General features: G+C 45.0%; 1 protein-coding gene across 1 annotated transcript in view; it reads right to left on the bottom strand.

The window, feature by feature from the left end:
* LOC124594702 (odorant receptor Or2-like) overlaps positions 1-23,332 on the bottom strand; it is a 162,447-nt gene that overhangs the window by 90,211 nt on the left and 48,904 nt on the right. The window contains exons 2-3 of the mRNA XM_047133070.1: positions 7,986-8,752; positions 6,297-6,396 (exon numbers count right to left, since the gene is read on the bottom strand). Of these exons, the coding sequence (XP_046989026.1) occupies positions 6,297-6,396; positions 7,986-8,752 (867 nt within the window). The remainder of the gene's footprint in view (positions 1-6,296; positions 6,397-7,985; positions 8,753-23,332) is intronic.

A 23,332-nucleotide genomic window follows, 5' to 3' on the forward strand; every position in this document is an offset into this window, starting at 1 on the left:
AGTGTTTCCACTATCACTGGCTGCCGAAGAATCAGGGTCATCGACAAACAGGTAATGAGATTCACTGTGTTTTTTATCAGAATGTTGAAAGTTCTTCCCATATTTTTCGTCTACTTCTTGTTCTTATTTCATCTTCTGCGCTTCTCAAATAAACAATTCTTTAACTATTCTCTGCTAGCCTGTGGTAGCCGTTTCAATCTGAAAAAAGGATAAGATATGGAAGCTAATATGCCATCCTTTGCTTTTGCTTCCTCTAATTTATACATTCTCTCAAAACTCCTATCAAGACTTTCTTTAATAACCTCTATCAGCACACCACAGTACGTAGGTTTATCTATTTGCAAGCTGTTTAGCATTCTTTGCATTTTCATTAGTTCTGGCAGAAGACATCCATCGTATGTATCTTGACCCCTTCTAAATTTCTGATAGTGTCAGAAATAGATGTTTAACGGCTCATCCATTCATTAAGAAATTGTATTTTAATTTCTTTAAAAGTTGCTAATCCGAGTTTCCTTAATGTTTCATCTAGGGTAAACTTCAGTATGAGTACATCTTGAATAGAATTACGATATGAATTCCATCGTGTGGGACACAGATGAGTACGGCATTTTCCAATTAGTTCCAAATAGGTTTCACAAGTTTTAGGAAACCTTGAAAACAGATTCCAAAATGATTGACACTTTGACCTGGCTGCATCATAAACATTTTTGCATAAATTGCTTTGAGATTTGGCCATACACATACCTCTTGAAGTTATAAATATAATGTGTAACCTTGCTCTCTCGCTCATTCAATTTCTTTGACGCTATCAGATGATTTCGATACGTTTAACATTAAACAAATAGTGTAGGTAAACATACAACGTTCACTCAAGTCTTACTGCTTATTCTGATAACCAGGGACGTGGCCATCCATATTCACGTGACAGGTATGCTTTTGGAACTTACTGCGGCATCTGTATTCGCCATAGTACTAGTTTTGTTTTTAAAAAACTACTCACTAAATGAATGAAAACTATGAAGTATGAAATAAAAAAGTTCAAGAGGAGCATTTTACATTTTACAAATACAAATTATCTACATTTTAAGTATTTAAAAAAATAGGAAATGCTTTTTGAGAAAAATATTAGAATCCTGTCAAATAGTAAAAGCAATCACTCTTGTAGCGTAAAAACTAAATGATGAAGTACATACATTATTACGTCCCTGCATAAAACAGGTAGAAGACTATAACAGAAAGGATCATGAAGATTATATAACAAACACAGCTCAAATATCAAGTTTACGAACCTAAAGATGAACCAGCGCACGTATAAGGTTTCAAGAACCAACTTTAAATGACGATAGCGAAAACAAGATTGGATTACTTTCACTGCGCACAGATGAGCTTAAGCGACCATTCTTTATTTAATTACTAACCCGTAGATAGCTGTCAAGCTTCATAAGCGATCGTAAATAGTTACATACATATGTGTCATACCTTTTTAAATACAGGCTGTGTTTGGCATACATAAATGCACAAGAACGTGCTGATACAGGAATGGACCCTTTAAACATATTGTACATTGGCGAAATTTAACTACACTATTCTTAATTGCTATACACACACTCTCAAGAATAACTGATAAAGATGTTGTTTCGCAATTATTTACAAACTCTTTAACGGGATATGAAGCTTTCTTTTTCAGCCAGGATTATATTGCCCTTCGGAACAAATGGTTCAAATGGCTCTGAGCACTATGGGACTTAACTTCTGAGGTCATCAGTCCCCTAGAACTTAGAACTACTTAAACCTAACTAACCTAAGGACATTACACACATCCATGCGCGAGGCAGTATTCGAACCTGCGACCGTAGCGGTCGCGCGGTTCCAGACTATAGCGCCTAGAACCGCTAATGAATGTCGTCTCATTTGGTTCAGCCATGAACCACAGTTCTGCAGTCACGGATGAACATCGTTGGCAAGTACGGCGGCGACCTAGAAATAACGAGACTGATCATACTGTTTGATGTTTTGAGAAGAATTAAGATAAATCTAGGTCAAAGATTCGTGGATCATAAAGATCGGTGACGTACATAATGCTTCTTGGGGCACTTAGTAGGCTTATCAGACGTACAAGTAAGACTGGAGAGGCGCATCTGCCAACCGTGAATCTGTCCATCAGAGCAGGGGTGTTAAGTGATGTCGGCATAGCAGCTGAGCGCAAACCGTCACCTTGCCCTCACTCAGTGGAAAAGCCTTCGTTTATAGCTACCTATTCCTTAAGGTGCAAGCACCTCAAGGTGCATCCGCCACGGTGCTCGAGGCTATACCATCGCCTAATTCCCAAACATCTAAAAATGAACCATATCAACTGGGCCGCGGGAGAGGGGGGGGGGGGGGGGCGAGGATGGGGAAAGGGATGGAATGCCAGGTCGCACCAAACTACTACACTTTTGAGTTGCACATAAATACTGAGAGGTTCCCACAGCTTCAGCAACAAACCTCGGGAAGAACTATGGTTAACGATTACTTATGAAATGCCAGCTTTGTAGTGAGTGAGTAGATAAAAATAAACAGCTGGTAAACCTTGCCCCATGCTGAAAGTCCCCTAAGGCAGGCATGTAATTCATGCAGTTTTCTTCATACAACATACTGCAAAAATGCAGTTGCCTCCAGAAGGAATATAATGAGAATTCTGGCCCACAGTTCATAAACTTAATGATGCTCACACCCAGGTTGCCTCTATGCAGGTTATGGGGCGAGGGGAGCATGGGTGAACGGCACGGGAGTTGGCACAAGCGCACATGCACACGCAGATACGCGCACTCACGCACACCCACCCTACACACACACACACACACACACACACACACACACACACTGTCACTTCTAATCTGCAAGACAAATTATACGGAAAAGAACTTCAGTGAGTATGTGAAAGGCTTGCTGTACTTCTACTAAGAGTCTCAGGAGTGGTGATGTCTTTGAAAAGGTTTCACACGAAACTTCCAGGCAGATTAAAACTTTATGCCACACTGAGACTCGACCTCGGGACCTTTGCCTTTGCGAGCAAATGCTCTACCGACTGAGTTACCCAAGCACGACTCACGACCCGTCCTCACAGCTTTAAGCCCCCCAGTACTTCGTCTCCTATCTGGGTAGAGCAATTCCCCGCGAAAGGCAAACGTCCCGAGTTCGAGTCTCGGCGCAGCTCACACTTTTAATCTGCCGGTAAGTTTCATATCACTGCACACTCCGTTGCAGAGTGAAAATTTCATTCTGAAACGTTTCACACATCTCTGTACCACAAACGAAACTTCGATCTCTGAACCATGGATGCCCGCACCAAAATTAATATAGCACTTTAAAGTTACCAAAAAGTATCTGTATTGTTAAACATGTAAAGATGTGTTTTATAACAGTACAATGTACATGTGACTTGCATTATTGGCACTACTGGTGTAAGTTACAGGTTGAGGTACACTTGGCGTCCAGAATACAACGATGGCTCGATCTTTGTATTCACTTGGTGCCAGACACAATGGGCCCTCAAATTAAGTGCCGCAATGTTACTTCGACGTGTGATATAGGTAAGAAACGGTGCATGCAACGCTTTCAGCTACTCACCTTCGGTTACTTTCCACATACGTACGAAAAAGGCCATGTGATGCTTTCAGCTCCCCACTTTACGCTACTTTTCAGAAACGAGGGTTGGTATTCTTTAAATTACCTAGTTTCAGCTAATTTTTAGCGTCACCAGAACCAATAGAATAGATACATGTAAAAGTAATTCGATTGCAAATGCTGTAAAATTAAAGTTATGTATGGAAACTCCGTATGAATGTGGAGGAGCACGTATAAAAGAAACGTATACTGAGATCTGTCATCATTTTGTTATTATTATTCTACAGCTCCATACAGATAAGAAGCAAGGGTTGACATGCTTTCAACTACCCACTTTCAACTATTTACGAAAGTCATATAGATAAGGAACCATGCTTGTGGTGATTTCAACTAACCGAGCCGTGTCGGCTTCCTTTCCATTAACAAATTTCCCGCCTCGTCCCCATGAGTTTGTATCCGCGCTGTTTATGTAGGGGGCATGGTGGCGGTGTCGCAATCGGGCAAGCGAGATGCTGCCGCGGGGAGTGGTGAGCTTGGACCGGTGGCCGGGGGTGTGTGGGCGGCGACGTCCTCCTCCTTTAGTGGCGAGAGGGTTCGAATTAGTGACGAGGCGTACTGACTCCGGTCATCGGGAAGTTTACGTGTCCACGACGGTTTTGTGGGGTCTGAACCTTTCTTAGCCTAGGGCTCAGTCAAGTCTTCCTGACTTGATTAATTTATCACGTCGTAATCAAACTGCGCATGGGACTGATTCATAGCCGCCGAATTAAGCTCCCTTATTGCTTTTTCGCCGAGTGTGGAGTTTGGCTTCGAGAAACCCACTTCCTGTCTGAAAGCATAGCTCGAACTTCTGCAACTGAGCGTAATTGTTCCGGCCGTATCAAGACTCTCACTGCCTCGCCTGTCTCGTTCTCAGTTCCTCTGTAAATCGGAGATGAGCCGAGTTGATTTGCAAATTTGTGGCTGTTTCAGTTTCTTAGTGCATGCTCTGCAGTATTTCTGGAATTATTTTTCTATTCTGATATCTTATTTTGTGACACCCACAGTGTGTGTGTGTGTGTGTGTGTGTGTGTGTGAGTGTGTGTGTGTGTGTGGTGTGTACTGTGACACATTTTCTCAGCTTGAGCCATCGTACTGAGCGGTGTAACTGCGGCAGTTGTTGAGGGTGCAGCGGTGGGCCCTCAGTCTGTTCCAGCGTCACGGACAGCGTGCTGTGCCGCCTTATGGGACTCTTGGACCACAGAGCCTTCGCAGCAGTGCTTCTACACACCACGGCGGCCTGCACCATCTTCGCCGAGGAGGTCGCCGCTCGCTAAGTTATGTAATGGTAATCTAGTAACTCTTTCACGTAAGTGCTGTTTTCCTCTTTCTAATGGCCTAAGCGGTCAATGGAGGTCGCCGGTCGCTAATTTATGCAATTGTCTAACCGATTGCTTAACCCTCTTAAGTTGGACTTTGTGCAAAAATCGATCATTTGACTCTATTGGCTGGATCTTACATCTACATGCTAATTAAGGTACTGGTGTTTCTCATATTCATACTTAAACTGTATACACTGTGACTTCGATACGAGTAAATTTATATATTTTAGTGAAACTGTCATTGGTTGTTACATAGCCACCTTTCGAGAAACCGTCAACTTAGGGCATGTCCTGCAACACCAGTGTCTGCCGTCACAACAGAATGGCGATGAGGAATTTTGGCCGTGATCGCCGTCACAGCGAAATGTCGACAAGGATCTTTGAACATCAGTGATAATTTACATTTCCAGTTGTGGCTACTCCGCAGGTTGGAAGGTATGAGATGAGGTACTGGCGGAAGAAAAGCTGGGAAAACGACTTTTGAGTCGAGCTTGGGTAGCTTAGTCGGTAGAGCAGTTTCCTGTAATAGGGAAATGTCCCAGGTTTGAGTCCCAGTCTGGCAGGTGTAAGTCTTGCAGGAAGTTTAAATGACAGGGTGTTTGCCGCTGCATTCCTCTGGGGACAACAAAGACGGGTCCTTGGTCGAATCTTCAAACTGTTGTGTCACTCTATGGTTGAAGTACAGATAGACTGTCCTGCCTACGCCAGGAAACACCTCCTCAGTTAGCTACATCCACGAATCCCCGTCAGGGTTTGGTTGAAAGACGAAAACCCGTTTTTTGTTTTTCAGATCGGCTAAATTTGGGAGTCTCCAGCTACAATACACACAGCATCCGCAACCGGATCCTCCACGAGCTCAAGACCATGTTACTAGGGACGGAGGTGAGACTGCCAGATTCATCTCAATTCTTATAGATGTCAGTGACGCCGACCCAGAGACGTCTCACCCCGCTGAGATGACCATCGAGACGATTTTCCGTGACATCAAGATGCCTCCGCTGTCTCTTCCCTATTTGGATAGGGGTGTTTTATCCTAGAGGCTACACCTTACCGCAATACAGTGAGGCCCATTGCTTTTTGTACCCAACAGATGTCAACACTATGGGAATAAAATGTTCACGTCCTGTACTGACAAAGGCGGCCTCAGTGTGGCACAGGTGGCGACAAAGTCGCTTCACTGTTTCCCTACACGCATTAAGTGTGCGCAAAGTAAGTGGACACGTAACCTTCTACACAGCTGTTATTTAGGAGCTTTGAAAGTGCACTTGGGTTTGCTTAAAATAAAATTATATTTAAAGAAAACAGGCCTCATACGTATTTTGTCCTCACCTGAATCTGCTGATAGAGACCCATGCAGAGGCAGATCATGTTGGTGGAGAGCTGCACCAACACCATGGTGCTCATGGCGGCCTCCAAGTCGCGCAGGTACCTGCAGCACATGCAACAGAGACTGAACCCTGGCCGATTACATCCCCACTTAGCAGACACATTCACATTCATTCAGAGGTTGAATTTACTGAACTCTAAATCTGTATACTCACCCGGAAAGTCCTGTCCAGTCAAGGTGGACACTCATTTACATTAAATTGCAAAAGGTTATATTACTGAGCGCCAACGACCCATGTCGTAATAACATCAAAAACGAAGGACATGAAAATGAAATTGTAGCTGAGCATGGAGTTAGACGATGTTATTGCCTATCTCCAATGTCAATCAACATGTACATTTAGCAAACGCCAACGGAAATCAATGAGAGAGCTGGAAGGAGAAAGAAGAAGTTCCAGGGAAAAGAAATGAAAACAGAAGTTCGTAAATGGTATTGCAGTTCCGTTAGAGATGGCAAAGAATTTTCAGATAAGTTTAACGGAGTAAACTGTTGTTTGAAAAGGGGTTTTAAGACGAATATCAACAAAAGAATAAAAAGGACAATAGAACGTAGCTGAAACGAAACAGGTGATCCTAATGGAAAAATTAGGAAATGAGACGCAAAAAGTAGTAGATCAATTTTTTTTTATTTAGGCAGCAAAATAACTGTGACAGACCAATTAGAGCTGATATAAAATTCAGCCTAGGAACAAAAAGACAAATTTTTCTGAAAAAAGAGATTTGTTAAGATTAAATATAAATTTAAATGCTAGGAATTATTTTCTCTGGTATTTATCTGGAGTGTAGTCTCGTAAGAAAGTGAATTGTGGGCGATAAGCAGTTCAGACAAGAAAACAGTATGACATTTTTCAATGTGAAGCTACAGAGGAATACTTCAAACTAAATTCATTGGTCGGGTAACTGATGACGAGGTAATGAATCAAATTCTAGAAAAAATATGTGTGTGCAGAACCACGCAAAGAAGTGATTGGTACACAGGACACCTACAGAGAAAGCGAGGAATAGTTAATCCGGTTATGGAGGGAAGTAAGGGGTAACAAAGTTACATCAATTAATTTATTATTAATAAAATATTATAATAATGGGTGCTACAGACATGTAATTTAATGAATTAAAGAAGAATAGTAAGTTCAATAAACACTAAGAAAACTTATGGAAATGTTTGTTAATAATCCTGAAAGTAATGACAGAGACAGAACTGTATTACCAGCGCTTTTCGTTTTTATTTCGAACAAGCTGAACATTAAACTGCTTATTATACAATGTGCAATGTTCCAGGTGTACACAGTGTTATAAGACGAGCAGTTCTGTTAGAGATAAGAAAGAACTTGCAAGATAAGTTTAACGGAACTGACTGCTGTTTGAAAAGAGATTGTAAGATGAATATCAACAAAAGAATAAATAGGACAATAGAATGTCGCTGAAATTCCAAACACCACTGTAACATGAGTGAGCAACATCAAAACTATATTGCTCGGAAATCCTAACAGTGAGATTCAATTCAATGCAGGCTAGGTCCCTTCATGATCTGCATGAATGACGCCATTTGAAATGCATTGTGGAATGTTTTGCTCTTCCATTCCAATCCTATTCCCTTCCATCAATTGTGAATCGACCTTTATACAGACTTACTTCGTGATCTTCTGATGGTTCACGATGCAGGTACAGAGCTCCGCGTACAGCACTTGCCGCCTCTTAAGACCCACATCGCCAGCCAGGTCCGCGACACCGCCATTGATGAGCTGCAGTTCGGACACGCGCTGCCCCAGCAGCTGCAGCAGGGCTGCCACGTGCAGCATGGCCGCCACGAAGAAGCAGTCCAGGCCGATGACGACGGGCACCTGGGTGAGGAGCACAGCGCACTGCAGGGCGTAGAGCGCGGCGTACGCGCCGGGCCACAGCGACCAGTCCACTCCCTCGATCTGCACCACCGGCAGCAGCTTCTGGTCGCCGCCGGCCAGCAGCGGCGCCGGCAGCCACAGCAGGATGAGGGTGTAGATGTAGGTAGTCAGCGACACAGTCATCCGGCGGGCCCAGCGGCGTGCGGACTCCAGCTCGGGGCGGTCCCAGTCCTCGGACACCATCAGATCCAGGTCCTGCACCAGGCGGTTAAAGGACTGCCTCTTGCTGAAGAAGAGCCCCGCTTTGACCATGCCGGAGACGACCTCGAGCAAATGCATTAGCGTGTGCGATATGCCGTCCACGTCCCCTCTGGCGGTGTAAATGCTGGCCACACCGACGGCGATGTAGGCGATGGCACACAGCTGCACCATCACTGTGTGCAGCAAGTAGCGGGTTGCCTGTGCATGTGGCCACAGCCCGGCCACTCTCAGGTACAGTATATGACCTGCCAGTGTGCACCTGTTGCCGTGTTGCCCATCAACCTCCGACCACGGTTTCTGTGACAGATGGAACTAAACAGGACTCCGACAGCGGCTCCACATGGTAACGTGGCGCTGGCAGTTTTACATTAGGCTCATAGAAAAATTTGTATACATTTCAGTCGCTCTATACTGAAAGAGCTCAATCACAATAGTAGAAAAAATAAGTTATTGCCAGAGTAATACTCCTTGGGACTAAATTAATCTGCTACAATAAAGGGACCTCGGTCCCATACTTATAAACCAAAGAAGAAAATAAGTATGTTCCGTAATGCTATGAAGAAAGCGTCGCAGTATGTAACTGAAGTTCTTTGTGTGTTTTAATGCCCACTAGCCAATCCTTTCACATCACTACCTGATGAACGCATAACCAACCAAGATTACAGAAAGCAGCTGTTTCGCCATTATGCCACTTTTTCTGTCATCGGTACGTCAGCAAAACCACCCATTCTTCAACAGGTTGTCTTAATGAAAACCAGGATGCCAATTCATCATGGCTGGGTGACCGTGTGACACCTCGGGTTCAGAAAGCAAAGTACGCTGGGCCAGGCCACACACAAATAGCGCCTGCGAAGCCGGAAACAGACTTCACATCGGGGATCACTGGAAAAAAGGTGACTGCATTGTGGTGTGGAGAAGCGTTGCCACTCAAGCACCATTCACTGGTGCAGCCACTAACGTCAGGCAGTACCATTCAACAAGCCTGATTTCATACAGTCGCGCACTGATGAGCGCGAGGGTCGAACCGAGATCCCACTAACCAACGACCGGCTTGGAAACTGCCATGGAACGTGCAGTCAACGAGACACTGTGGTCGGAGATCACTATCCGGGCTGCATCGCCTTCACTGCCAGGCACTGCTGGATAGGCTATCCATGCAACCGACTCACCTCTTGGCCGTGTATGACGGCTGCATCGCTAGCACTTGCAACGATCATGCATCATTTGAGATATGAGGATAATACTTCTGAATTTTATGTGAACGACAAATGATTGCGACGTATGGTGACACATGATTTCTAACGATACCGAACCAGATCTGTTGAAAGAAAGACGCAGAAGTGGGCCAGCGCTGCAAGGAAAGACAAGAAACGGGTGACCTGTGGCACTGCGGACGGTAGTGCCAACAAGGTGTCTCGAAAGATGGAGACACGGTTCATTGAGCGTCAGCTGTGTTGCCACACGAGTGCGAAAAATGGCATTAGGGCATTAACTTTAGTAATGCTTACCAAATCTTGAAAATGTGCACAACTTACTTTCTCAGACTTGTGTGAATAATAAGCAATAAGTCAGCAATGTGCACCTTGATGCATTGTGGCAGAAGTGCGACCAATGAACGTACTGGATAAAATCAATTTCAAATGATTTCGACACTAATCGAGTGCGGTATTGTGGCCGTGTTCAGTAGCAAATATTCACATCAAAACACTTGTCGATAGAAAGATATTGTTTCTAATGGGAGAGGTTGAAGAACACGCACAGAGGCCAACATACACCGAGGTGACAAGTTGAACATCCTTCTGCCCACCGCAGTGCAGCAGCTCGACGTGGCGTGGACTCAACAAGTCGCTGGATGTCTCCTCAGAAATATTGAGCCATGCTCCTATAACTGACCATAACTGTGAAAGTAATGCTGGTTTAGGATTTTGTGCACGAACTGACCTCTCTATGTTCCCTAAATCTTCTACGGAATTTATGTTGGGCGATCTGGGAGGTCAAACCATTCGCTCGAACCAATCACGAACAGTTGTAGCCCAGTGATATGTAGCATTGTCATCCATAAAAATTCCATCGCTCAATGGCTGCAAATGATCACCAAGTAACCGAACATAACCGTTTCGAGACAATGATCGGTTCGGTTGGAGCAGGCGACCTACTCTGTTCCCTCTAAACACAGCAGAAACCATTATGGAGCCACCATCTGCTTGCATAGTGCCTTGTTGTCAACGTGAGTCCATGGCTTCGTGGGGTCAGCCACACTCGAACTTTACCATCAGCTTTTATCAATTGAAACCGGGACTCTCCTGACCAGGCCACGGCTTCCCAGTCGTCTAGGGTGTAACAGATATGGCACGAGCCCAGGAGAGGCGCTGCAGGCGATGCTGTGATGTTAGCAAGGGCACTCGCCTCGGTCGTCTGCTGTCATAGCACCTTAACGCCAATTTCGCAGCACTGCCCTAACTGATACGCTCGCAGTACGTCCGACATTAATTTCTGGGTTATTTCAGCAGTGTTGCTTGTCTGTTAGCACCGACAACACTACAAACAAACGCCGCCGCTCTCGGTCGTTTAGTGAAGGCCGTCAGCCACAGCGTTGGCCGTGGCGAGAGTTAGTACACGAAGTTTGGTATTCTCGGCACACTCTTGACACTGTGGACTTCGGAATATTAAAGTCCCTAACGATTTCCGACGTGAAATGTCCCATGTACTAGCTCCAACTACCATTCAGAGTTCAAAGTCTGCTAATTCCCGTCATGTGGCCATAATTACGTCGGACACCTTTTCACTTGACTCATCTGAAAAAAATTAACAGCTTTGCCAATGTACTGCCATTTTATATCTTGCATACGCGATACAACCTGCATCGCTACTCGTACAGATCGCTATCCCACGATTTTCGTCACTTCAGTGGAGGTCGAGCATGGAAACACTCTGTCCCATTTCTTGACCTCAACTGAAGCATTCTACATGAGCGAGTAGGACTAAAGAATTATTCAAGTCTCAAGAGGAAATGTATTTTTGCAAATGTTGAATGTCATACTTCGAGAGAAGAATTTTATGATATGTGCATCGAGAGACGTTTTAAAGTCAATGAAAGTCGTAAATATTCGTGTTCTCCTGTACCAAAGGATTATATCAAGCCAAGTAAAACTTTGTAATCATGCATGTAATAAAGCGAACTAATACTTAACATGTTGTACATCCAATGAACCAAGTCCCAAAGCATTCAAAGAACCTACAGTTATGGCCAGACAACTGTACTTTCGTCTGGTCATAATGTCTTTCTTGTCACAAACATTACTCCCGTGTCATCCAAGATCATCCAAGTTCTTTCAGTCTCCGAAACAGTTATCAGCACCTTTCTAGTAGGAAACGACTGCGTGAGTTGTCCCGAACAGGCTGTAGACGCGCTATCGACTGGTGCAGAGTGCGAAAGAGAATTAACTCAAGTGAATGCAAATCGATTAGTTGATCGATTCAGTTTTCTTCCCCGAAATGATTTGATGCGGTCCGCCACGAATTACTCTCCCGTGCCAACCTTTTCATTTCAGAGTGGCACTTGCAACCTACGCCTGCAGTTATTTGCTGGATGTATTCCAATCCATGTCTGCCCACAACAATTTTTGCCCTTATAGCTCCTTCAAGTACTATCGAAGCTATTCCCTGATGTCTTAACAGATATCCTGCCATAAGGTCCCCTATTCTTGTCAGTGTTTTCCATGTATTTCTTTCCTCACCGTTCCTCCGGAAGACCTCTCATTTCTTACCCTATCAGTCCACCTAATTTTCAACATTCTTCTGTAGCGCCACATATAAAATACTTCGATTCTTTTCTTTTCCGGTTTTCCCACAGTACATGTTTCACTACCATATAATTCTCTGCCCCAGACGTACATTCTCAGAAATTTCTTCCTCAACAGTTTGATATCAGCAGACTTCACTTGGTCAGTAAAGCCCTTTCTGTCAGTGGTAGTCTGCTTTTTAAATCCTCCTTGCCTCGACCAACATGGGTTATACCTTGACTTCATCTACTTCGTGATCACCAATCCTGATTTTAAGTTTCTCACTGTTCTCATTTCTTTTATTTTTCATTACTTTCGTCTTTCTTCGATTTACTCTCACTCCATATTTTGTACTCCTTAGACTGTTCATTCCATTCAGCGGATTCTGTAATTCTTCTTCATTTTCACTCAGCATAGCAATGTCATCAGCGAATCTGATAATTGCTATCCTTTCACCTTGAATTTTAATTCCACTGTTACACCTTTCTTTTATCCCCATCATTGCTGCTTCGTTGTATTGATTGAAGGGCTGTATTCCTGTCTTACGCCTGTTTTATTCCGAGCACTTCGTTCTTGGTGTTCCACACTTATTGTTGCCTCTTGGCTGTTGCTCTTATTGTACACTCCTGGAAATGGAAAAAAGAACACATTGACACCGGTGTGTCAGACCCACCATACTTGCTCCGGACACTGCAAGAGGGCTGTACAAGCAATGATCACACGCACGGCACAGCGGACACACCAGGAACCGCGGTGTTGGCCGTCGAATGGCGCTAGCTGCGCAGCATTTGTGCACCGCCGCCGTCAGTGTCAGCCAGTTTGCCGTGGCATACGGAGCTCCATCGCAGTCTTTAACACTGGTAGCATGCCGCGACAGCGTGGACGTGAACCGTATGTGCAGTTGACGGACTTTGAGCGAGGGCGTATAGTGGGCATGCGGGAGGCCGGGTGGACGTACCGCCGAATTGCTCAACACGTGGCGCGTGAGGTCACCACAGTACATCGATGTTGTCGCCAGTGGTCGGCGGAAGGTGCACGCGCCCGTCGACCTGGGACCGGACCACAGCGACGCACGGATACACGCCAAGACCGTAGGATCCTACGCAGTGCCGTAGGGGACCGCACCGCCACTTCCCAGCAAATTAGGGACACTGTTGCTCCTGGGGTATCGGCGAGGACCATTCGCAACCGTCTCCATGAAGCTGGGCTACGGTCCCGCACACCGTTAGGCCGTCTTCCGCTCACGCCCCAACATCGTGCAGCCCGCCTCCAGTGGTGTCGCGACAGGCGTGAATGGAGGGACGAATGGAGACGTGTCGTCTTCAGCGATGAGAGTCGCTTCTGCCTTGGTGCCAATGATGGTCGTATGCGTGTTTGGCGCCGTGCAGGTGAGCGCCACAATCAGGACTGCATACGACCGAGGCACACAGGGCCAACACCCGGCATCATGGTGTGGGGAGCGATCTCCTACACTGGCCGTACACCACTGGTGATCGTCGAGGGGACACTGAATAGTGCACGGTACATCCAAACCGTCATCGAACCCATCGTTCTACCATTCCTAGACCGGCAAGGGAACTTGCTGTTCCAACAGGACAATGCACGTCCGCATGTATCCCGTGCCACCCAACGTGCTCTAGAAGGTGTAAGTCAACTACCCTGGCCAGCAAGATCTCCGGATCTGTCCCCCATTGAGCATGTTTGGGACTGGATGAAGCGTCGTCTCACGCGGTCTGCACGTCCAGCACGAACGCTGGTCCAACTGAGGCGCCAGGTGGAAATGGCATGGCAAGCCGTTCCACAGGACTACATCCAGCATCTCTACGATCGTCTCCATGGGAGAATAGCAGCCTGCATTGCTGCGAAAGGTGGATATACACTGTACTAGTGCCGACATTGTGCATGCTCTGTTGCCTGTGTCTATGTGCCTGTGGTTCTGTCAGTGTGATCATGTGATGTATCTGACCCCAGGAATGTGTCAATAAAGTTTCCCCTTCCTGGGACAATGAATTCACGGTGTTCTTATTTCAATTTCCAGGAGTGTATATTACATGCCTTTCCTTAAGGTCCGCCCGTATTTTTCTCGGGATTTGGATCATCTTGCACCGTTTTACATTGTGGAACGCTTTTTCCACGTCGACATATCCTATGAACGTGTCTTGGTTTTTGTTTAGTCTTAGTTCTATTATCAACCACAGCATCAAATTGCCTTTCTGGTGCCTTTACGTTTCCTAAAGCCAAACTGATCGTCATCTAACACATTCTCAATTTTCTTTTTCATTCTTTTGTATTTTATTCCTGTCAGAAACTTGGATGCTTGAGCTGTTAAGCTGACCTGTGCAATAATTACCACACTTTTCGTCTCTTGCAGTAATCGGAACTGCGTGGATTATGCTTTTCCGATAGTCTGATGGTACATCGCCAGTCTCATACGTTCTGTACCCCATTGTGAATAGTCGTTTTGTCGCCACTTCACTCAATTGTTTTAAAACTTCTGACGGAATGTTATCTATCCCTTCTACCTTATTCGATCTCAAGTCTTCCAAAGCTCTTTTAACTTCTGATTCTAGCATTGGATGCCCATCTCTTTTATGTCGACTCCTGTTTCTTCTTCTATCACGTCATCAGTCAAGCCTTCCCCGCCATAGAAACCTTCGATGTACTCTTTGCGTCTATCGGCTTTTAACTTCATTTGATGGCGTTCGCCAATTAGTTCGCGACGGGTTCCACTGCGAAAGACACTAACTGAACAGAGCGACGGTATCGTGGCTGATCTTCGTTTGCATTGAATGAAGTCTAACTTTGCAAAGAATATTTAGCTGACAGCCAGTGGGAACTTCGCGCAGTGACTCGCCACCAGTTCCCGCGATATTTCTTATCCAGAGAGAAATCTCCAGTAACTAGCAACGTTGTGGTGTTACAGCAGCGGCTGGCGTCCTAGCGTACCGCTCCTCAGGATAGTAGGTTCGACGCCCACCCTGGTCAATGAATGAGGGGCCTGCAGCATCGCTGTACACTGTTCGTGATGATGGAGTGAGTCTGGTTGCAGCATGACCATTGGTAGATTTGCACCTGCTCCCCACTGGTTAACTTGCACGCCAGGGGTGAGGAAGTTCGAGGGGTCACCATGACAACCCTGAAACTGCTCCCCCGTGTTGCCAGCACCGTTGCAGTGGATACCAATTGCAACTCTGACCACAGTTGCCGCTCGTATCTGCTTCCTCTCTTGTCTCTGTTTCAAATCTCCTGAACAATGAAAGAGCAGAGCACTGTTGTTTCTTGCACTTTATTTTCAAATGATATAGACTATTGCTTAGCAATGGAATAATGTCATGTAAAGTTCAAAAACAGTCTGAGATACGTGCTTTATAAAAAGGAAAATCGAGGTGTAAAATGCAAGAGCAAAGGGTGATACGCACACGAATTACAAGTTCATTTTAGTAAGCGGTCATTCTTTCCTTCCTTGCGGCAGGGAGTTCGGCCTTGTAACAAGTTTCTAGGGAAACGTAACCGAATTTATAGTAACAACATATACGAATTATTATTGTAAACTGCACCAAAGCTAACAAGTTTCTAGAAAGGGAAGCACAGACATCACATCTTTCTTGCAAATTTTACCCAACACAGACCAGGATGTTGGAAGAAACGACTAATAGAACCGTTTCTGGAACTAGAAAATGCAAATCAAAATCGCCACCTTCGAACGTTGCACCCATCATGCCAAGTTGCCTCGTTGTCAGAGACTTCACTGATGGTACGATAAACCATACTTTCTGAGTGGTTCAGCCAGAACAACATGGGGCCATTCTACCACCATCCCAGCACACCCAACAGGAACTGTCCCAATTCAACCTGCCAAGTTGACTGGTGTAAGAAAACTGCTTCGTTACATACCTGAGGAATACAAACAGTCTTACGAGGAGCTTCGTGTATGAAAATGAAACGACTAATGTTCTTACACAAAAAATAAAAAAATAACATTGCAGTTGATTACCTAAACAATTTTAAACATTTTCTGCATATCGATTCGTACTATCGATAATTTTAGATGAAGAAGTCTGTATTTAAAAGTACTATCTGAAAATACACAGCATTACGACTGTGTGCTCCGCCACTTCTGGATCTATGTGTTCTAGGTGAAAAACAGACAAAAATTAACAAACTGCACCAGAACGTTTAATAGCACGCAGAAAGGTCCTCAGTCAATCATCTCCGTTTTATCACTCTCATTAAACTAACGTTTGAATATCACTAGTATTATGGAACAACATTAAGCATATCAGTGGCTATTTAGCTGGATATTTTTTCAAAACCCAAGACATATTCTAAGCGACTTAAACCGTTTTTCCAGCATATACACTAAGGCCCTTTCAGAATGGGCTCAACTTCTTCTAGTTGGAACCTCTAACATATTGTGGAACATCTGCTACCGTGATACCTACCTCTTTTTGTGATTTCCCTAAATCAATGTGGCAAGATCCATCCTTTGAGAAGCAAACAGCCGAACTTATTCCTCACCCTTCAACAATGCTAGCCTGTGTTTGATTTCCGATAAATTTGTGATACAACTGTATCTTCAAAAATTGATTATCTTTTAATCTTTTAGTAACTTTTTATTGAGTTCATTCTATCCCGTAGTTGCATGTACCGACAGTCGTGAAGCACAGCTGGTTAAAGCGTGCTCAGTGGCAAAAGTATTATCTTTGCCTGAGACAATGTTTGGTGTTCCATCGTTGCTGTCGTGCAGTGGTCTAAGTGAGTAGCGACGTTTATAGATTTTATCAGCGAGATAGTCCCCAATATTTCTCCACCGTGTAGAGCATAGTGCAATTTCTCGCCGCACCTTTGTCTCGAATAAAATGAGAACGAGAACACATAAACGTCGCTTTTCTAGGACAAGTATTAACGCAGAATAATTTTTCAGGTTCTGACTCAACATCAATCAAGACTACACAAAGGATCCGTATTTCTGTTCCATTCACCATTTTCTGAAAAACTGCTCGTACTTGACTACCACAATAATATTTCAGGGCCACCTAAATTACACAAACCACAATTCTTCTTTCACCTTGAAGGGAATCAATATACTGACGAAATCCACAGACATCACTTTACATACTCAGCTATAAAGAACACAAAAGACACATATCATCAGTATTAACATATCATCGCATATTGGAAAGCCAATGGTTAAACAATCGTATTATTGCATCCTGTTTTCAAGATTCTAAACTTACTCATTCCTTTCTCAGAGTTCTCCTATCTTAAAATATTCACACAGCACGCATACTATGGTAGGAGATCCTCATTTATACTGACAGATATAGAATAGTAATAGATAGATAGTAGCACTGAAAGCAGAAAATCGGAAACAAGGCTACTAACAGCTGGGGACCCGGGTTTGCCAGACCCATAATACCCACAAATCGGATATTCCCCTGAGTTTTGCATTAATTCAACACAGATCTTGCTTCTCTCAGCAGTGATTCTTTTCAATTTACACAAAAAACCATAAACAGCATGTCACTCGTTCACAAAGAAACCTTTTATCTTCACATTTGAACTAACCTAAATCCTAATTGCACAAGGAAAGAAAAAAACTAAAAACATCACTTCAATCAATCACATAGAAATTTCTTTATCATTATTTTTACCAACATATTATTGAAATTGCATTTATCACAAATGTAAACTAATCAATTGTTTCTCTTCGCCGTCCTCTCTACTCCTCACTGTCCTTTCTACTCAATGTATGGTTTTACGTTTGGCACATGGTGTAGCCCTTTTGATTTCTTCGATCGAAGAGTTTCAACTTCTACGGCGTTTTCATGGGGAATCTTCCTTATCCGATATGGGCCGTTAAAGAGATTAAAAAATTTCTTGCAGACACCCGACCATTTGTTAGGCAGCTTGTGTGACCCGATAAGAACTTTTTGTCCTACATGAAACACTGTTTTTCTCACGTTTTTCTTATACGCCTTGACTCTGGCTTCTGCTGCACGCTTGATGTTGCGTAAAGCTAAGTCAACAATTGCGTTCCGGCGTAGTCTCGGCTCTAGTGGCCAAGGCACCATCTCTTTGATTTTGGTTCAAAATGGCTCTGAGCACCATGGGACTTAACATCTTAGGTCATCAGTCCCCTAGAACTTAGAACTACTTAAACCTAACTAACCTAAGGACATCACACACATCCATGCCCGTGGCAGGATTCGAACCTGCGACCGTAGCAGTCCCGCGGTTCCGGACTGCAGCGCCTAGAAACGCACGGCCACCGCGGCCGGCTCTCTTTGATTTTGCTCGGAGGCTCCCTGCTTTTTAGCACAGTGATTGGCGGAAGCTTTGTTGACGTATTAGGCAACTCATTAATTATGTTCTGAAATCCTTTTAGGTGTATGTCCCACGATCGGTGATCACGACTGCAGTATAACCTACATAATTTTCCTAATTCACGCATAATACGCTCACTGGGGGTCGAGCTGGGGTGAAATATATATATATAGGTTTAATTCCTCTCCTTCGAAGCATCCGCTGCCAGTATTGCGATCTAAATTGTGGTCCATTATCGGAGATAACCCTTTTCACACGCCCAACTTCATGCAGAAACTGCTTTGCAAATGCAGTTGCCACTGCCCTTCCTGTGGCTCGCCTCAACGGAGTCAGACACACAAACTTGGAGGTTAGCTCCACCGCTACGAAAACATATGCAAAACCTGCTTTAGATCGTTTTAGTGGCCCAAATAGATCCACGGCCGCGAGGTCACAAAGTTTGCTTGGTATTATCGGGTGCAATGATGCAGCATACGTCACTATGGCCGCCTTTGCTCGCTGACAAGGTCCGCACACTCTAAGTACACAAAGAACACGCCGTAGCATGTTATTAAAATAGCATGTCTCTTTCAGTTTTTCACAACATTTCTGTGCTCCGAAGTAGCCATAATTCAAATGTATGTACCATATAATTTTGTTTACGAGTTCCTCCGGAATCACCAACACCAATCTGGAGTCGTCCGAGTTCGTTTCTTGAATAGTACTCTATGCGCACTAACAAGGGAACCTCCCTATCGCACCCCCCTCAGATTCAGTTATAAGTTGGCACAGTGGATAGGCTTTGAAAAACTGAACACAGATCAATCGAGAAAACAGGAAGACGTTGCGTGGAACTATGAAAAAATAAGCGAAATATATAAACTGAGTAGTACATGCGCAAGATAGGCAACATCAATGATACCGTAAGCTCAGGACGCCGTAGTCCCGTGGTTAGCGTGAGCAGCTGCGGAGCGAAAGGTCCTTGGTTCAAGTCCTCCCTCGAGTGAAAAATTAGATTTTTTATTTTCAGACAATTATCAAAGTTCAGGCACTCACACATAATCAACTTCGCTCTCCAAAATTCCAGGACATGATCAGATTTGCTTGGACATATGCAGGATTTGACGGTCTACACAAGGAAAAATTTGAAAACGTTAAAAACATATGTTTTGACAGAGCACAAGGAAAAACTGTGCGACTGTGAAACTGTTGCATTCATTTGTTGCAGTTTATGCGACAAACTCTTATGTTTTCATCACTTTTTTGAGAGTGATTATCACATCCACAAGAAAACCTAAATCGGGCAAGGTAGAAGAACCTTTTTACCCATTCGCCAAGTGTCGACAACATATTCCTGTCATGTTACGCACATGCCGTCACTAGTGTCGTATAGAATATATCAGACGTGTTTTCCTGTGGAGGAATCGGTTGACCTACGACCTTGCGATCGAATGTTCTGGGTTCCCATTGGAGAGGCACGTCCTTTCGTTTACTAATCGCACGGTTTTGCGGTGCGGTCGCAAAACACAGACACTAAACTTATTACAGTGAACAGAGACGTCAATGAACGAACGGACAGATCATAACTTACCGAAAATAAAAAAAAAGTAAACTTTTCACTCGAGGGAAGACTTGAACCAATGACCTCTCGTTCCGCAGCTGCTCACGCTAACCACGGGTCCACAGCGCTCCTGAGCTCACACTCTCCTTGATGTTGCCTATGTTGCGCATGGACTACTCAGTATGTATATTTTGCTTATTTTTTTTTGACAGTTCCACAGAACTTCCTCCTGTTTCCTCGAGTGATCTGTGTTCAGTTTTTCAAGGCCTATCCACTGTGCGAACTTATAACTACACTCCTGGAAATTGAAATAAGAACACCGTGAATTCATTGTCCCAGGAAGGGGAAACTTTATTGACACATTCCTGGGGTCAGATACATCACATGATCACACTGACAGAACCACAGGCACATAGACACAGGCAACAGAGCATGCACAATGTCGGCACTAGTACAGTGTATATCCACCTTTCGCAGCAATGCAGGCTGCTATTCTCCCATGGAGACGATCGTAGAGATGCTGGATGTAGTCCTGTGGAACGGCTTGCCATGCCATTTCCACCTGGCGCCTCAGTTGGACCAGCGTTCGTGCTGGACGTGCAGACCGCGTGAGACGACGCTTCATCCAGTCCCAAACATGCTCAATGGGGGACAGATCCGGAGATCTTGCTGGCCAGGGTAGTTGACTTACACCTTCTAGAGCACGTTGGGTGGCACGGGATACATGCGGACGTGCATTGTCCTGTTGGAACAGCAAGTTCCCTTGCCGGTCTAGGAATGGTAGAACGATGGGTTCGATGACGGTTTGGATGTACCGTGCACTATTCAGTGTCCCCTCGACGATCACCAGTGGTGTACGGCCAGTGTAGGAGATCGCTCCCCACACCATGATGCCGGGTGTTGGCCCTGTGTGCCTCGGTCGTATGCAGTCCTGATTGTGGCGCTCACCTGCACGGCGCCAAACACGCATACGACCATCATTGGCACCAAGGCAGAAGCGACTCTCATCGCTGAAGACGACACGTCTCCATTCGTCCCTCCATTCACGCCTGTCGCGACACCACTGGAGGCGGGCTGCACGATGTTGGGGCGTGAGCAGAAGACGGCCTAACGGTGTGCGGGACCGTAGCCCAGCTTCATGGAGACGGTTGCGAATGGTCCTCGCCGATACCCCAGGTGCAACAGTGTCCCTAATTTGCTGGGAAGTGGCGGTGCGGTCCCCTACGGCACTGCGTAGGATCCTACGGTCTTGGCGTGCATCCGTGCGTCGCTGCGGTCCGGTCCCAGGTCGACGGGCACGTGCACCTTCCGCCGACCACTGGCGACAACATCGATGTACTGTGGAGACCTCACGCCCCACGTGTTGAGCAATTCGGCGGTACGTCCACCCGGCCTCCCGCATGCCCACTATACGCCCTCGCTCAAAGTCCGTCAACTGCACATACGGTTCACGTCCACGCTGTCGCGGCATGCTACCAGTGTTAAAGACTGCGATGGAGCTCCGTATGCCACGGCAAACTGGCTGACACTGACGGCGGCGGTGCACAAATGCTGCGCAGCTAGCGCCATTCGACGGCCAACACCGCGGTTCCTGGTGTGTCCGCTGTGCCGTGCGTGTGATCATTGCTTGTACAGCCCTCTTGCAGTGTCCGGAGCAAGTATGGTGGGTCTGACACACCGGTGTCAATGTGTTCTTTTTTCCATTTCCAGGAGTGTAAATCTGAGGGGGGTGCGATGGGGAGGTTCCCTTGTAAGTAGTACTGGCGTATTCCTACATTCTCCTTGTCCTCCCACTTCTTCTTTGTATCTTTCAATACTGGGTCCTTATCCTGTTCGTCCGCTATACTCCCTAAAGAGGTGGTAACAAAGTTCTCGAACGCTACATTCTGTATAGGATGCTAAAATATTTTCACCGAGTTCTCCTTCTTCTGTGTGAACCAAACCAATAGGAATGCGCGATAAAGCGTCAGCAATTACATTTTTCTGTCCCGGAATGTATTCTACAGTGAAATTATATTCCTGTAGGTATAGTGCCCAGCGTCCTAGTCTCCCATGCGTGATTTTTGTGCTCATAAGAAATTGGAGTGCACGATGGTCAGTGTACACCCTGGTAGTCCTCCCAAATAAGAAATACCTATAATTTGAGAATGCCCAAACTATCGCGAGTGCTTCGAGTTCTGTCACGGAATAATTTTTTTCACATCGAGAGAGCACCCTGCTCCCAAACGAGATTGTTTTCCAAGTTGTAATATCATCATTTCCTTCCGTTTGAAACAGTACCGCACCTAATCCTGACAAGGAACTGTCCGTCATTAAACAGAATTCTTGTGTCAGGTCGGGATGCACGAGGATGGGAGCCTATACCAATGCCTTTTTCAATTTATAAAATTCATCCTGTGCCTCTTGATCCCCGACCCACAAAGCGTTCTTCCCTGTTAGTCCACATAGACGGGGTGCACCAAGTACACTAAAATTTATAAATCGCTTATAAAAATTACACAGGCCTAAGAATGCTCGCAACTGTTTTTTATTTGTCGGCATTGCACACTCCGCTATCGCCGCCATTTTCTGCGGGTCAGGTTGTATTCCATATGCTGAGACTATATGGCCTAAGAATTTTATGTTCTCTCGTCCGAACTGTGACTTATCTAAGTTGACTAATACACCTGCCTTCTGAAAAACATCCAGTAGTCTGTTCAGAACCACATTATGATCCTGCCACGACTTTTCCGCAATTAATATGTCATCCACGTAAATTTTCACTAGCTGTTTCAAATCATCAGGCAAAATGCAATTTAATTCCCTTATAAAAGCAGCTGATGAGACGTTTAGTCCGAACGGGAGACGCCGGAATTGGAAACAATTTCCATAACACGGGAACGCTGTATATAATCTGCAAGATGGGTGTAGCACGATTTGCCTAAAACTCGAACGGAGGTCGACAGATGATAGTACCTTTACCCCGTGGAAACGTTGTAAGAGTTCCACAAGGCTCTCAGGCCTGTCCGTTTCCGACATAATAATTGTGTTTATTTGTCTCGAGTCTAGTACCAAACGAACAGAGTTTCGCGTTTTGGTACGACAAGCAAGGGTGAGTTGTACGAGCTTACTGCCCGCTCAATTATTCCTTGTTCTAACATCTTGTTTATTTCCTTCTCCACCTGGGCTTTATACGCCACGGGAATAGGGTATGGTCTAATGGAAAACTTCTGATGTTTACGTACTCTG

This window comes from Schistocerca americana, chromosome 2, assembly GCF_021461395.2.
Source record: "Schistocerca americana isolate TAMUIC-IGC-003095 chromosome 2, iqSchAmer2.1, whole genome shotgun sequence".
NCBI classification, from domain to species: Eukaryota; Metazoa; Arthropoda; class Insecta; order Orthoptera; family Acrididae; genus Schistocerca; species Schistocerca americana.